Below are 17,573 nucleotides of genomic sequence, written 5' to 3'. Positions count from 1 at the left end.
TTGATCATTCCTAAAATTCTTGTTTAACAAGTACATTTCTATATATAGTAATGAAACAAAATTTGTGCTTCACAAAATTCCCTCTTTACGATAGAGAACATACACTAAATACTCTTTATCCTTACCTTCGTGTTATTATGGAATAACTCTAACTTAACATCTTTTAATCTTCTTATACAAGGAAGGATAGCATCTCCATTCTTTTCAACGTTTATGGTTATTTCTCCACTTTTTTCTAATAATGGTCCTAATTCTACAATAGAAAATTAATAATTACATAATGCTATTTTAGTAAATGCAATCTATAATAATAGTGTGCAAAACTTAAAGACGAGATAAATAATGCAACATAAAATACTGTATTGTGTACTCGTTGGAAATGAATGACTTCCCGGCAACATGTTGCCAGAGGTCTCCCGCATGTGCACAAGAAGTAACGTTGCGTGTGGTGTCAGCATGACCGTGGCACCGAATGGGTTTGCTCCTCCAACTCGAAGCAGTTGAAAGAAAGGCACGAGATTGTGTGTCAGTCAGAAAGTTGTTGGCGTGAACCGTGGTAGAGTGTAACAATAATATGGCCCGGAGACTACATTTGGCTGACTTCACATTAGGAAGAACAATCGGAAAACTGGAAGATCGATGAAGTGTGAAGAGTGTTGCCTAGAAGTTTGAATTGTATTTGGTTCACGTTCATGGGAAGCATTTCGAACCACACGCAATCCTGTTCGCAAGGGAGATGGTGGAGGACAACTGTTAACTACAGGACAGAATCACCGCTACAATGTGCAGCAGCAGGGATATGGACTCCAGGGATGCTCTGGTGCTCGAGCACTCCCAAGAAATATTGTGGGGATGCTCAGCATCCACAAAAAGAAGAGAAAAGAAAAAGAAAGAGAAGAAAAGAAGAAAAAAGGGAAAATGTTAATATTTCGTTGCATTTCTTAAATGATGGTAGGCCCTGATATTAACGTAGAACGCAGAGAGGTTATATAAAGTTTGGTAGACTTTACGAGACATAAAACCTATAAAAATAATCCGGAATCGTGGTGCTGAGAATTCTTTAACTGACAAGTTGAACGAGTGTTTCTCCATGTTATCTCCAGGTAGTATTTTCATACTTCTTATATCACAAATACTCGGCGTTCAAAACGATCTAACGACAGCTTAGACCAGAAGATAGAATGTTAGAAGCCAAGAGCCTTCCTGGTTACGCCACCATAATTTCATTCAAGAATACATACTTTCCACTGTGAAAAAAAGACAGAAAATGAAAACAAACATGAAAAAATAATAATTTTCATTCGATGATACCTAAAAGTGCCTTTGGAAGGGTCAATTTCCAAAATGTTCCAGGGAAAGTCCTGCGGACCTCCCGCTAGACCTTAGTGGTAATATATATACCGAGATCCCCGGTCGTGAGCACACACACTTATTCTCAAAACTCGACACTCTTGTTCAACAGGCAAAAAAGCACCCACGTCAAACAATGGATGCTATTGCAAGCACATTTAATACGACTCTAAGGAGCCCAATCTTACACTTCACAGTGCGTGTCAACCATATGGGGATGGTCTCTTTGTATTCTGTTATATTTGATTGACATCCGCGAATTGGCGGCACAATTTGCGGTGGTTCCAGGAACATCAGGAATGGGCCAACGAGGGGCGGGATCGCGTCCGCTTCTCCGATGAAAACAGATTCAACCTGAGTGATGATTCTGAACGTACACTCATCTGGCGAGAGGTGAGAAGACGCAATGAAGTCAGAAGCATTCTTGAAAATAATTATTTTGCTGATCCGTTGTTCTTGTTTGGAGAAGTATAATGTTGCATGGGCATACCGACATCTCAATTTTTCAAACAATAAATGCATCAGTCAATGCTTTTTTTTTATGACGTTGTACTCCTTGTCAACATACCTCTTCTCAGAGATGCAGTCTGTCCAAGTTTCAACATTATGGATAATAATGCACAACCGTATCAAACAGTGCAGGTGGTGGAACTCTTGGGGCGAAAGGATATTCTGCGAATGGATTGGCCTGCCTGTTCTACCGACTTGAATGCCATCGAATACGTTTAGGATCCTATGCGGAATCGTCTTGCAGCTTATTCACATGCACCATAGACCATCTAGCAGTTTTCAAGAGCGCTTTTAGAGAAATAGAATGCCATACAAGAACAACTTATAACCAATTTTGTGAACAGCATGGGAGCACATTGCAGAGAATGCACTGCTGTCCGTGGTGATGATACATCATTCGAAAGAACATTTCACTTCTTGTATGATGCCAGGTGGCCATTGTGAGTCGTAGTGACTTCAGTGTAAGTTTTTCTTTCTGCGTAGAAGTGCCATTCTTGTTGTTCTGATCGCGTGTTTCTTTTTGCTTTCTGTATCACACTGCAGCACTATTTTTTACGTATGGTCCAAGTTTCACCGATCTACGCCACTTAGAAATAACACAGCATGCAAAAGTTACTTTCGTCCTTAAGTTTTGCACACCAGTATATTTAAATATACATGTAATCTACACATGTAATGTTTTGTAGCATAATCTTAATCATTGAGGCTTTTGAGAAAAGTCGCATCGGCTAAATCAAACTTTGTCTATCTTTGTCAAAAAAAAAAAAATGTATTGTTTGTTTTCCTATGTTGGCTAGTAGCTTTAGCATGTGCAACTGAAAACAATTCAGTTACTACAACGTTCTCACTAATTTCTGAATAATTAAGAACAAGCCGTTTAGCGCCATCATTATTGGTTACCGAAAAGCACAATGATATGCCTAGGTATAAAGAAAGCTAAAAATCTCTTCCACAACATCTTTACTGAAAAGTTCGTCAATAAAACGTTTACTTCGCGACGTTCATGTTTGGACACTGGATAGGTTGGATAATGCAAGGTGATGTTAAATTGAATCTCATACTCAAAACCTTTTACTGTTAAGCTCTTCGGTAATAACATCTTTAGATGTAGTCAAGGGCGCCCATCAAGAAGGCTCGCCCCCTCTAGAGAAAATTGTACTTCGGAAGATCGAAAACCCAATAGATTTGAAATGTCTCTTAAACTTACCCTCCCCTGGAAACCACAACATGGGCGCCCTTGGATGTAGTTATTAAACTTTGAATATGCTAATATTCACGACTTCTATTATTCCAATTTACGTCACATCAGAGCTGTTCTGAGAGCGAGAAGTGGTCCATCGCCACATTAATCTGAAAGCTGTATCTTTCTTTTACCTATTTCCATTAAATTATTAAGTATCTGTATTTGAGTGTCAGAAAATAGGTGCCAAAATATTGAAACAACAAATAATTAGCAGCGTGAAAATATGAAACGACAAAATATAGAAAGGAGTCCACGGTGGATTAATATATAAGGGAACATACTTGACGAAAAATTGACCGATATTAATGATAAGATATTAACATACCTTCAACAATTACATCCATGTTTACACCATTTGCAACACTTTCATTCCTGTATTTACAGGTGAAAGTTCTACTGTCCACAGAAGTAACGTTCTTAATCAGCAAAACGGATATGTACGGATGAGCGGCCTTTGGATCCATTCTAGTCGTTATGGTAGCAGAGACATCCTAATCATATAAAAATACTTCAAATTATATTTACGTAGTATAAGATAAATGTAAAATACATAAGAATAACTAAATTACAAATAAAAATATCACAGTAATAAGTAACCAGCAGTCGTCCAGTAACAAAAAATTATACCACTCCATAGTCAGTTCTGGACGTAATACAACGACTATTTGTTTTAACCTCTATACGATAAAGTAAGACGGGGATAAAAACAAACTTGTTCATTGGATATCGTCTTCCACCCACCACGCTGATATACACACTCTGTCATTAACTCATTGTGGATTACCGATCATGAAAACATATTCAGTGGAATCGGAGCGCCCGCCTAGTGTGAACTGCGTGATATAATTCGATTTTCCCCGGCGCACGGGCATAATATAGCTGCAATACATCGCCGAATAAGTAAGGTTCATGGCGTAAACTTTATAAATAATGGCTATATGCACGAATGATGTAGAAAATTTACAGGTCTTACCAACATGAACATTTCACGTTTGGCGGGCACTTCAATTGCAGTCGATATGTTTTCGCGGCTCGCTACTCCAGAATTTGTACAAATGGCGGAGTCTGTCGATCAATATGTTGGTGGGCGACGTCTAATCAACAATTACGTCGTTTTTACTTCATCATCGAATGTGTAGGTCTTACGATAAGAATTTTATAAGCGATGGCTTTATGCATAAGTGATGCAGAAAGTTTAAAGGACATAGCGACAAGACGTACGTGGTTCATACTTCGTGAGCGCTTCTATTGCGGTCGACATGTTTTCATTACTTGCTGATCCAGATCTTATGTAAATTGCGGAGACTGACGATCGATATGGTGCATGAGCGACGTCCAACCTACAATTTGTCTTATAAGCTTGGCTCACACTACTGTGAACACCATAGGGAGGACCATTTATCTTAAACGCTTAAAGCAATAGATAAAGGCGCTGAAAATTTTTAATTAACGTAAATATTGAGAAGGTGACATTGTTTAACTTACTTCCCAATACCACTAAATTGGCCTGCAACCAAATTTCAAAAATAGTATTCTGAAGTCTTCCCCATTATCCTCGTTTACTGTCATGTCAGATAGTAGTACAACAAACATAGCAACTGTAACCAAAGAAGATTGTGCAATTTAATGTTCTCAGATTAATCTCTTGTGCGACAAGTGATTCTGGAACTCAAGTGGTGAGGGAAACACGATATCGTCCACAAAACATCACTGAATGTGACAGGTGTCGGGGTTCTAAAAGTTTGGTACGTGTCGGAATAATGGGAAATGGAAAAACACCGCGAACATATGTGACGACTGTGTAAAAGGGCATTTCCAGTAACTCCCTACTTTCTTTACAGGTGAGCACCAGGGTCGATATGGGTATGTAGAGAACCGGTAGGCTCTGTAGGCCACGAATACGTTGGTTTCGATGTTACAAAGTGAGGTGTGTTTGAGTCCAAAAACCGATCGACGGCCACGACAGTGTAGTCATTTCTCGGATCACCATGCACCACTAGAGAGGATTACTGTGGAAATCTTTGCGTCTGTCCTCATCTCCTAACTCTGCTGCGTAATTCTATGCCGCATATTACCCATGAAACCAGCCCCATTATCCAGTAGAATCCTCATAAGAAGTGATGAGAACCGGCCCAGAAGCACGGATTGCTTACTTGTGGGAGCGTGTATCTCCGGTGACTGACAGATCCCTTGGGCATTGTATGAACGTGACAGAACGTGAGGAAACGCTAGTTTTCGAATATGCAAACCCCAATGTCACATTTGAAGTTGTTTCAGTGCCAGAGCTCAAAACGGCCAGACACTGTTGATAGCTCTCGGCTATTTCGACCTATGCGTCAGCTGAGCTTGGTTTGGTTCCAGTTGGAACCCACTCTTGGGCTTAGTTGTCATATGCAGCAGGCCCGTAGCTAGGAGAGTGTTATGGGGAAGGCACAGTTCAATTTGTTCCTTGAAACACGAAAGCATACAAACCAAGTTCAACTGACGCATGCAGCGAAATAGCCGAGAGCGATCAGCAGTGTCTGACTGTTTTGGGGCCTGAGAACTGTAACAACTTCAAATGTGACCATCGGAGTTTGCATATTGGGAAATTAGCATGTCCTCACGTTCTCCCCATACCCATAATGCCCGACGTGCAAGTCGGTCTCCGGAGATACGTGCCCCCACAAGTAAGCAATCCGTGCTTCTGGGCCGGTTCTTGTCACTTCTTGTGAGTATCCTACTGGATAATGGGACTGGTTTCATGATTAATATGCAGCATAGAATTGCACCGCAGAGTTAGGAGATGAGGACATACCCAAAGATATCTACATTAAGACTGTCCAGTGGCGCACAGTGACCCGAAAAGTGACTACAACACTGTCGGGACTGTCGATCTGTTTTTGGACTCCTGTTCAAACACACCTGACTTTGTGACATCGAAACCAACGTATTCGTAATGTAAAGAGAGCCTATCGGTTCTCTACATACCCATATCGATTCTAGTACTCACCAGTCAAGAAAGTAGGTAGTCAACAATGCATTGGGTGGGAAAGCCCTTTCCTCATTGTATGACGTCTGGAAATGAGTTAAATTAAGGCTGCAAGAATTAAGGACATGGTTGAACCTTTGTAAGTTAAAGAAAAAGCATGTAAAAATAAAGAATATTAAAAGAAACAAAAAAAAACTGGCGGTCCAACACAAAGTCTGAAATAAAGTTGAACAATACTTCAAACACTACAAAGACAAATAACTCTCAACTACAATAGGTTTAGTTTCACTTCAAAAAAAAAAAAACATATCAACCACTCAGCCACTTTCATAATAATACCAAATATATCGATACATTATGTAATACATTTAAATTTACAATAAATCCAAATTGAATTAAAACTTGTTTTCAAAGCTTAATCACCTCCAAGTAACCTTATTAAGTATCAGATGTTAACAGCTGTGTTCGTAGTACAAAATTTTACATTAATTATAAACCAAGTTTGAAATAGTACTACAGACAAAGTCAAAACAACAACAACAATAATAATAATAATAATAATAATAATAATAATAATAATAATAATAATAATAATAATAATAATGAAACTTAGCTTGATCGAGATCGCAAAGCGGAAAAACTATTCAATCGTTTGAAATGAATTTTTGCATAAAATTTGTATATCTGAAACTAGGTTTTCATTCTATCACCTTGTTTGAGATAAATATCCTAAGGAGCAATGAAGAGCTTTAAAATCTATGTCAAAATATAGTATCTTACAAACACGTGGTTAGGAGAATGAACTTAGGCATAATTTTTTCATTAAAAATAATAATTGGACCTGTGTTCCAGTATTTTCCAAAATACCGCTACAAAGAAAGATTGGAGATGGGAGCCAATTTCAATTATATATATTGTATTGCATACCTTTATAATGTTCAGGGCAAGTCAAAATGATAGACCCGACTTCTTTCCTTCTTTTTTTTTTTTTTTTTTTTTTTTTTGAGAAATGTAATAAACATTTCGTAAACATGCCGTAAAAGTCACCAACACCTAGTCCATTTGCCGGTAAATGCCGATCGTCGATACAGCGACGCGTCGAAGGATTGCCGCTAGTGTGCCACTTCCGGCAGGGTTTCGTCGAGTCGAAACAGATACAGTAAAACCTCTAATAACGGACACCTCTATAAAGCGAACACCTCCTGTAACGAACATATTTTGTAATCCCCAAACACTGTAATAGGAAAAAAAAAACATATTGACAAACCTCTCTAAAGCGGACACTTCTTAGTACGGACACGGACAGTCTTTTCTGTCTTGTATATTATTTACCTCCGTATTACGGACACTTTCTCTAGAAACAAGTTGAAAAGTACAGTAAAAATACATTTATAGTAATTCACATACGTGTCTCCAAGGAAGTATTGTGACAACATTTTGCCACCTCAACTATCTGCTCAGCAACTCAGACGAAGCACCTCTGTTTAACAACACTCTCATGTCATTTACTTGCATTCCACTCCCACCCAAGCTGTTTTAGCCACAAAAGTGATTGACAGTTGCCCGCCATTTGGGATAACACGTTATTCTACTGTCCCGCTGGAATCTCTAACTAAGCAGAAGACAAGTTTAGTATCTTTTGCCCGCGGGTATGCATATTGTCTCAAAAAAGACACTACTGGACTGCAATTAACTCACAAATTAAAGCGACATACTAAAAACGTAGTAAGTAGTGATAAATGTAAAGTGGAGAGAACTATAACATCTTATTTCCATGTTGTGCCTCGAACATACATGACGGAGGATAATGCAGGTACAGTAACATTGTTGTAGGTAATATTCGTAAATGCGTGATTCATGCAAAAATATTTTTTTTCTAATTGCATATTACCTTCTTTACTAATTTACGTAAGATAACATGGAAACCTCTTTAAGACGGACACCTCTCTATAGCGGACAATTTTTGCTTCCCCACGGCTGTCCGGTTTAGAGAGGTTTTATTGTATCTAGAGTCGGGATGTTGAAGTTACCACCACGTAGCAGCGAAAACTTCATTTTGGTTCGCGCTTTTTCGATTCGTCGTGGAGAATCACGAAGGGACCAACACGAACTATCACCAGTCATGCGGTTATTATTATATATTACTTTTTCCTGATAAATTGTTCCTAAAGTGAGCTCTGGGGGTCAAGAGTAACCCCTGCCTCTACATCATGAAGTGAAAAATCTTGAGATGAGTGTCAATAATTGTATGAATTAAGATTGCAACCGAAAGTGAATATGAGAGAACTATGAAATAAAGTAAAAAGATGCGCGTCATTTTGATATAAAATTACATGCCGAATGCATTTTATCTGATCCCAAACGACTATCATCGAATATACACGGTTAAAGGCGCACTCTGATTGGCCAAAATAAAAAGAACTCAACAATTTATACCTCTATAAGCAGGGCTTTATTCATCGTCTTCGTGGAAAAGTCGGAAGAACACATGCCTAGTGATCTTAAGGTTACTGGTTCGAGCCCATCCCGAGGTACTTTTTATTGTTTTTTACTTACCTCTATGTAAACAAATCAAGCATAGAGGCGATTTAACATATTTTAGGGGGGAAATTTTGTGGTTCATTGAGGTTTCGTCGCGTCTCTGCCGCTGGTGGTATAATTTTCAAAACGGAAGTGAGGTCACCGCGAATCGTCGCTCCGGGGCCGCCAATCTTTGGCGACATGTTACTACTTGCCCATCGGTGGTCCACCGATGCTTACGGCATGGGGGTGTTAAGAAAGGTAAATTGCCAAAGTTTTCTTCAAACATACCGCAAATGTTCTATGTAAGCACTTCGCGTAACACGGCATACATGAAGTCGAAAGTCAATCTACTTCCAAACATTTTGTAGCATATTGCGGCCAGTATGAGCAAGGCTACTGTGATGAGGACACACAGATCATCCAGTATTGTTACGAAGTGGTAGTACGTAAGCATGATCCTTTACAAAACTCCACATGAAGTCAAGTGATGTGCACTCTAATCACAGTCTTGTTACATTTGAAAACCTTTCGGAACGTACCCGCACGATTGTGCGGGTTGTGCAGATACCACCTACAACCACTAATAATTATATATTTTTGTGTTGCATTTTATTTCTTCGGCCGGGGAAGGCTCGCTACAATTTTGTGGGTTACATGAGTCGTACAGATGCGTCAATCCCATACGAGAGTGCGTATTTCTTTTGTTTGCGGTTGAAGATTGGTGGAGATTTATAAAGATGTTAAAAATTTCCCGTGCGGAAAGGGTTAATCAAGTTCAAAGAAAATATCTCTGTTCTCCAATCAACGCTATTTTCTTTAACTGATCGCTGATGACTCTTCGCGGTAGAAAGTGAAAACTGCGTAAAAAGTATACTTTGAAAATTCATCTTTCGAAGCGCATGTCTCACATTAACATATGTTTATTAGGTTAAGTAGACAAAATTCTGAAATTGGGTTCATCATTTTGACTTATAATATTGTATAAGGTAGTGTAGGCCTATATCTTTAAAATATGCAGGGACATGGTTGCAGGGATATGGATATAGAAGTAAATGCAGAAAGAACTAAATAGATGGAAGTTCGTCGCTATCATAGTACGGCAAATTATGGATGCGTTAAAATATGAAATAATACTTTTGATAAAGTGGATACTTTCAAATATCTAGGATCAATATAAAGATACGAAAATCATTTTCACGAAGAAATTAAATATCGAATAAATGCAGGCAATTCGTGTTATTATTCAGTTCAAAATCTCTTGTTGTCGCAAATTCTATCGAGGAATTTGAAGCTTCAAATATGTAAAACGATAATCATGTCTGTTGTTCTGTATGGTTGCGAAACATGGTCGTTTACTCTGAGGGAAGAACATAGACTGAAAGTATTTGAGAACAAGATCCTGAGACGAATATCCAGACCTAAGAGGAACGGGAATGGGGAATGGCGGAAACTTCCTAACGAGGATCTACATAATTTATACGGTTTACCCAACATTGTTAGGGTCGTCAAGTCTAGGAGGCTTAGGTGGGCAGGGAATGCAGCTAGAATGGAAGAAAGTAGAAACCCTTTCAAAGTCTTGAATGGAAGACCAATCGGAAAACGACCATTAGGAAGACCTAAGCGCAGATGGGAGTGAAATATTAAGATGGATGTCGCAGAAATAGGAATACAAAGTAGATCCAGTTGACTAAGGATGGAAGTCAGTGGAGAGCTTTTGTGAACGCGGCATTGAACCTCCGGGTTCCATAGGCCACAGAGTTAGTTATATATTTAAAATATTCTTCCTAAGAAGATGTATCTCTATAATACTAATAATAATATAAATCGTAGGACGTCACCTTAGGAAACGTTCCATTCTTTATGCTCCATTCCACTGGATGGTATCCTTCACACTTTAAAGTGAGATTTTCTCCTGGATTGATTTTTACTTCATTCACATTTGGAGTAACTTTTGGAAAACTCTGAGCTGGAATGAACAGAAAAGAAAATAAGCACTAAACATATATATATATTGCATAACTATCAAAAACTATTCAAAATTCCAAATTGTTTATAAGGGTTACCCGCGAGACTGGAAATTTCTCTAGTCTTGTGGGCAGCACTAGTTTAGCAAGTATTAGTTCAGCAACACTGTCTTAGTGTTACATGATTTTTAGTATAAAAAATTTATAAATAGTTAAAATCACTGTACGAACATAATGAAGATCATTTATCAAAGTTTAACCCTTTATTTGGCACTGTTACTCTCAAGCAACATCGTATTCTATTGCCTTATCCGCACGAATTATAACTTCAGTGATCATTTAATTGGCATTATTGCTTTCATACCATATTCATATAGAATACATGATTTGTGGGTCGCTTGTTTAGATATGTCTAATCTTCGTCAACAGGGGCAGTCTAATTTAGTATTGTAGACGCTTTATCTCCTACGTTCCGCGAAAGTTCTTTTACTTTGTTTATTTGTGGGTTTCTTGTTCTTAGGAAGGTTTTTCAATGAAACTGCTGCTAATTACTGAGAGTATTCTTATGATATTTGACCATAATAGGGCAATGCAGCTCAGTAGCAACAAACAAGACCTATGTTATCGCAGTGTTGCTTTGAAATAAACATCCTGTATTTTGTAAGCAAAGTACAAAATTACTTTAAAAATTATGAAATTATGATCAAGAAGACATGGTTCAACCATAAAGACAAACTAAATATGGTAATGATAATGCTATCAATGCTTGCCAATTAAAGGGTTAAAGATATATAAGTACGAACGAGACTGTTAAGTTACTGTAAATTATTAAACAGTTCGAAATTATTATTGTCTTAGTAGTGACAATGTGTAGCAATCACTTCAAATAGGATACACTGTGACGTCACAGTTGGCTGCTCCTATGCTCAGAAAACTACGCAGAGAGAACAAGGAGTAGGCTGAAATTTTAGTGTTTTGATAGAAGACAGTGGCGACATTTCTATTGTTTCTGTTTTTACATACAATAACAAATATATTAAATTAATGACGGAATTATCTGTCAATCTTTGTCTTTATCGTTATTTTTGTCTCCAGTATATTTTAAGTGAAATTAAGTGAAATTTTAAATACATTATTTTGAAAATAGTATTTTAGAAAATTGATTATTTTTATTTCAATGTTGACTTTCTCATCAAGATTTTAAATGAACTTATTTCTATAAATTTTTAAAATTCGTGAACCTTCATTCACCAGACCCGGAATCCGGATCGTTATATAAATGGAGAATAGCTATGAGTTTGCTAATATAATTCCAACAAATATACAACTTTCTCTTCTTCTTCTTATCTCTCTTTCTCATCTCTTTAAATCCACATTTTCCTTGCTCTCTTCTTGTGTGTCAAAGCATTACACTGAAAGATAACTGCAAGGTCTATCAGAGTATAAGCACGTGAGATTCACAGAAAAGAAGAACTGCATGTTTCACTTATGAGAATCGTCAAAATTTAAGGAAGGTGTGTAAAATATAGGATATAGGAGATTCCCAAATACTCTTCTGTTAAAACTTTTTGTATAGTCTGTGTTTTCAAAATTACTTAATGAATTTTCAGTGTGGTAAAAGAAATAAACACGAAATTCTGTTGAAATAATAAAGACATTGTAGCTTGATTCATAAATGTCAGACTGCGAAAATAACATTTGAATATTGCAGGTCGAGGAATGGACATCATAAAAATCTACTATAAAAGACTGAAGTAATGTCAGAGCTTATATTTTTTATTATAACGGGTCATGAGGTATGACTGGGCAGGTTAATCTGTCCGAGCCATCGGGTATGACTGGGTCGCCAAATCTGTCCGGGTCATCGGGAATGATTGGACAGACGAATCTGTCCGGGTCATCAGATATGACTTGGTAGCCAAATCTGTTCGGGTTATCAGATATGACTCGGCGGCCGAATCTATCCGGGTTATCGGATATGACTATGCCGCCGAATCTGTCTGAATCATCGCACAAAAACGAGTCTGATAAGCGAAATCCAAACGCGGATGACCTGGACAAAAGTCGTGAACCAAGTTGCTCTGTGACTCGTTCAATCATCTAACAGTCTTAACCTGCTCAGTTGAGAATGTCATAAAATTCGTTATTAGTATTATTATTTCACATTTTACTTATGCAGTTATATGTTGACATGTTACAGAGCGCTATATTATTACCTGAAAGCTGGTTTGCAACGCTCAAAACTATTATTATTAATAATAATAATTTCAGTGCCGCTTACGAAACAAGGTCTTTGAACGGTATCAAAATATATCAGAAAATGTTCGTCTCCAGCCATGTATCGTATCCAATACATGCACCACATTAACAAATCAGCCACTGCGCTTCGTGTAGAAGACGATACCTGTCCGAACATATACTATACTTTCATTTAAAAGTATTTGAATGTTTTTCTTGATACGCTACATGTCTAAATTCATAACATATGCTCTGTAATTGTATTCTAGATTCACCATACATACATTTTCTAGCACATGTTAAGGAAGTTATACTTACATTTACGTTGGGATTTTTTTTAATGCGTATGCAATATCCGTAATATGCACAAAACTTCCGTACGATAAGGCTAGAATATGAATCAGTTCTAGGAAAAAAGTATAGTAGACTTCAAGCACCTAACATTTGTTTCTATTTCCTAATATTTAATACTAACACAAATCTCGGTTCGGAGAGAAAAGTATACAACCCGTAACACAATAGACTATTTTGGGGCCGCGGTGGCTCAATGGTAGAGCGTTCACCTCTGGTGTTAGGGGTCTCGGGTTCAAACCCTGATCCCGCCAAGTGAATATTGTAGTGGACAAACACCGTGCGCGTGGGTTTTCTCCGGGTTCTCCCGTTTCCTCCCACTTTCTTCATTCCACCATTTCATTTATCTCTCATCATCACCGTCTCCTTTAGCCTAACCGGCATAACCGTGGGACGTAAAACTCAAAAATTTCATTTCATTTTTTTTTTTTTTTTTTTTTTTTTTTTTTTTTTTTTTTACAATAGACTATTTTGAGTTACCCAACTTAATGATCTTCTGAAATTCTCTATAGTTTTGAACGTCCAAATCCTCAATCTTCTCCTCGAGTTGAAAATCGAAAACAAAAAGGCATTGTAAACGATTAGATCTAGTGGAGTTCTATTTGTGTAGAAAATTTGGTAGCAATTTTACTCCAATTCTAGATGACTTATTTCAATACGAAAGTTCGATTATGGACATTCTTTTATATACGAGGTACAGTCTAAAAGTTCCCGGAATTTTGCTGGTGCTAAATCAGCTGATTTCTGGCTCTTCCCCAAGATCAAAAAGGGTTTCAAAGGTAACCGTTTTGCCACCGTAGAAGACATCGAAACGAACGTGACGGCTGAATTTCGAAACGTACCACATCAGGATTTTCAGCGTTGTTTCCAGCAGTGGCAGGAGCGGTGGAACAAATGTGTGTACTCCTTTGGAGCCCATTTTGAAGGTGATTAAGTGAATGGGTGCCTGTATTATGGTAATAAATAATTATGTCCAAGTTCCAAAATTTTTAAATTGCCCCTTGTATTAATAAGGAAGAATTGGTTAAATAAGAGTATGTGAGAAACGGGAAAACCGCGAGAAAACCCACAGGCACAATGCTCTCCACCGTAAATTATCTTTATCTGAGATCGAATCAGAGATCCTCGTACCAGAGGTGCGCACTCTACCACTGAGCCACCGATCCATACTCGCTTTGCCCGTTAGGGTAAACCTAACACCCATAGCCTTCCCCTCTCCTTTAGGTGCTAGTACGTGCGCCTTTGACATAAGGTATCCCGATCTCGAGTCTCGGAGCGAGAACTTTGAAATTTGAACGCATTACGGTGGTTTGGATTCCACCTTAACCTGTAGGTCTACGTCTCATATAGCGTTTTTTCGATGTAAACAAACCAAGACAAGCGAAGTGAAAGTCTGCCTTGAGATGTAATCGTTCAAAAATAATAATTAGTTTATTAATTATTTGCTAATACATTCTAGACTCATATTTTCTTGGCGCCTGCCTATAACCGTGTACAGAATTACTGATTAATGAGCCTGCAAAGCTTATGTGCCATAGTAATATCACTACATGCTTAAATGTCATAAACAAAATTCCTACGAACATCTGTGCTATAAAATGTGGTTCGGATTCCACGTTAATCAGTAGGTCCACGTCTCACATAGCCTCGCTGCTGAAAGAGACGCTAAACTTAATTCAACTCAACTTGTATGCTATGAAAGTGACAAGTAAAAAAGAACACACACCAACCTGAGTTACGTGGTCAATATACAAGCTACTTTTGCATTTATTCATGTTCAGTACAGCTGAGGGTACTGTTCGCAGTTTTTTTTTTTTTTTTTTTTTTTTTTTTTTTTTTTAAGAAAATGTCCCTTGACTCACACAAAAGTTTACCTTTTCTTATCAAATTTTCCCTAATTTTTTGAGTGTGCAATATCTATGACAGAGATTATGTGATAAGATCAGTTTAGCTAAGTGCCAACTGTATTTATTTTGTTCATCTGCTTTTTGATTGTACTTTTTACTTTTTCCTTCACTTTTTTACAGAAAATATATACCAAGCCAACAAGGGTGCAAACTATGTTGCTTTCAACATACATACACGTATATACTGCTATTGCATTGGTTTATTTCTGAAGAGCAAATAAATTAAGAATTTATATTAATCAATCAATCAGCACAAGAATGTCCCTTCATTTTCGTGTTTTATCGAAAAAAAAAACGTTTTTCCTTTTTGCTAAATTTGCCTACCAAATTAGTAACACTGGAACACGGTTTTACTCGTAGGAGCAGACGCGTTAGTAACGGTGAGTTTGGGTGGAAAGAATCGAAAGTGCGAGGTACTCCCACTAACCGGGGCTAAGTTATCACAACAAGCTAGTTTTGCAATACGATTTCGTAGTAATAAATCTTAGTTTTCAACGTTTTGTCTGTCTTCCAGGCCCATATCCAGGGGGGTCTAGGGGCCGCACCCCAAAATTTTTGCTGCTCTCCCTAAATTTTTCACAGTATACTTGCAAATGAACTATAATATGGTGACGAACTATAAGGTTGGATCGAACCCCCCTAACTTCAGCCAGCCCCCCCCTACATTTTTGGGCTGGTTACCGACCTGCTGTCTTCACATATCCAGAACATATAATTAGTCCGTACATAAACAAGTTCTTTAAACATTACACTTCCTTTGAGAGTTAACAGATTTCACCTGTAAATTCTCAAAATAATGGTCCAGTATTCTTAATCTGCATTATGTCATTAATTGTAATCTTTTTCTGTTCTTTATCATCTCTAGAATTATTTCATTATGAGTTTCATTGGCAACTTATGCATAAAAGGAAAATGTAATATTTTTATTTCCTTTCCACTAATTAAGCATGAATATTTCTACAAAGAACTGTAACCGCATTTCCGTTCGATAAGATTTTGTCGGTCAACTTAGAAAACAAGAACGTACTTTACGTGATACTTTTAACATAGAGATCAACTACAACAGTACGGGAATTACCAGGGATTGAGGAGAATAAAGTGGAAATTCCCCTCTGTTAGGTCACTATTCCGCATCTCAAACGTTTAAAAATTTATCCGCAGATGATACGAATGTAATTAAATGACAAATATATTTATTAATAATACCTTGCATTCAGCAAATGAATCTCGCTTACACGATAATATGTAATGTTACTCTTACTACGGACAATGGTCCGTAGTGTATGATATCACTTTCTTTTATGACCAGATCTGCCTATTTATGTTATTTCGTTTCGGCCAGACATAAATATCTATGCTTTATACACTTAGTTTAGAACATAAAGAAGAGATGACGCTGTAAATCTAAGTATTGGAGAGCATTCGCTCTCAATTTTTATTAAATTTTTAATATTTACAATTTATTACTTTTGACAATTTTATTATTTAGTGCAATCTTAATACAATGTCTTTCAATTTTAAATATTCATGCGCCGCTTATCCTTCCTTATTACAGTAATAGTGTGATAACCAAGTATATTTAAAACAGGCAATTTCGGCCATTTTGGCAAGTGCCACTTCAATACATATTTAATTCAAATAATTTTATTCAACACAAGTTTAGTGAAGCAGTCCACATGGCTGTATGGCTGGGACTGTAAATCTGCCCTAAGGGAGAAAAGTGAAAAACTGAAAAACACATAAAGGATACTCCATTATGAAGGAGTGTATACTCGTTTAAAAACGAAATTTGTAAAATTAAGAAGGTAAATGATAAAGAATTTACGCAAAATACGTAAGTTCACATATATCGTATTCTGTGTTGTCATTTTGAACAGTTAACTAGTGAATTACGTTAAAGCAGAGATGCAAATAAGCATTCGCCCACTCGCCCGGGGCGAGTGGTTCATCGGTGCGGGCGAGTTATTAAACAATAAAGACTATAATAATCATGATTGGAATGTGGGATTTGGGCTAGTAGCTTTTTTCTTCGGCTAGTAAAATTCTGTTGCTTATTCAACCCTAAAGATAAGAGGATAAAAATATCGTATCGTTAATAACCAGGGTGGATTGATTTAAATCAATCTGATTTAAATCACGATTTAAATCAAGATTTAAATCACTTGACTTTTTAAATATAAATCGTTGATTTAAATCAAATTCCGAAATAATTTAAAGTGAAAATAAGTAAAGTCCCGTTTCTGTTCCGTTATTTCGATTATGGAAGATGATAACCATAATACAATGAGACTCAAATGTACAGTGTGTACAGCATAGTATGAAAATAAGTGTCATGCAGAGGATTATTAGGAAAAATCCCTTTTTGAACGGGTAACAGGGCAATCCTGTTTTCTTCTCTTCGTAACATAGGGTTTATATTGTAATATCGTTAACTATTCGAACGGGGAAATCACCATCGATATTTAAGACGAAGATTCTTTTGTCTGCGCGTCTATATATTTGTTCCCAGATAATAG

The 17,573-nt window shown here is 37.2% G+C and overlaps 1 protein-coding gene across 1 annotated transcript in view; it reads right to left on the bottom strand.

Annotated features, from left to right (window-relative positions):
- LOC145670458 (platelet-derived growth factor receptor alpha-like) overlaps nucleotides 1–17,573 on the bottom strand; it is a 184,311-nt gene that overhangs the window by 152,326 nt on the left and 14,412 nt on the right. The window contains exons 2-4 of the mRNA XM_081739165.1: nucleotides 10,436–10,563; nucleotides 3,429–3,594; nucleotides 126–253 (exon numbers count right to left, since the gene is read on the bottom strand). Coding sequence (XP_081595291.1) covers nucleotides 126–253; nucleotides 3,429–3,594; nucleotides 10,436–10,563 — 422 coding nt within the window. The remainder of the gene's footprint in view (nucleotides 1–125; nucleotides 254–3,428; nucleotides 3,595–10,435; nucleotides 10,564–17,573) is intronic.

This window comes from Thermobia domestica, chromosome 14 (genome assembly GCF_964235325.1).
Source record: "Thermobia domestica chromosome 14, izTheDome1.hap1.1, whole genome shotgun sequence".
Taxonomy (NCBI): Eukaryota; Metazoa; Arthropoda; class Insecta; order Zygentoma; family Lepismatidae; genus Thermobia; species Thermobia domestica.
The sequence above is the reverse complement of the archived record's forward strand: the minus strand, read 5'-3'. Positions and strand labels throughout refer to the sequence as shown.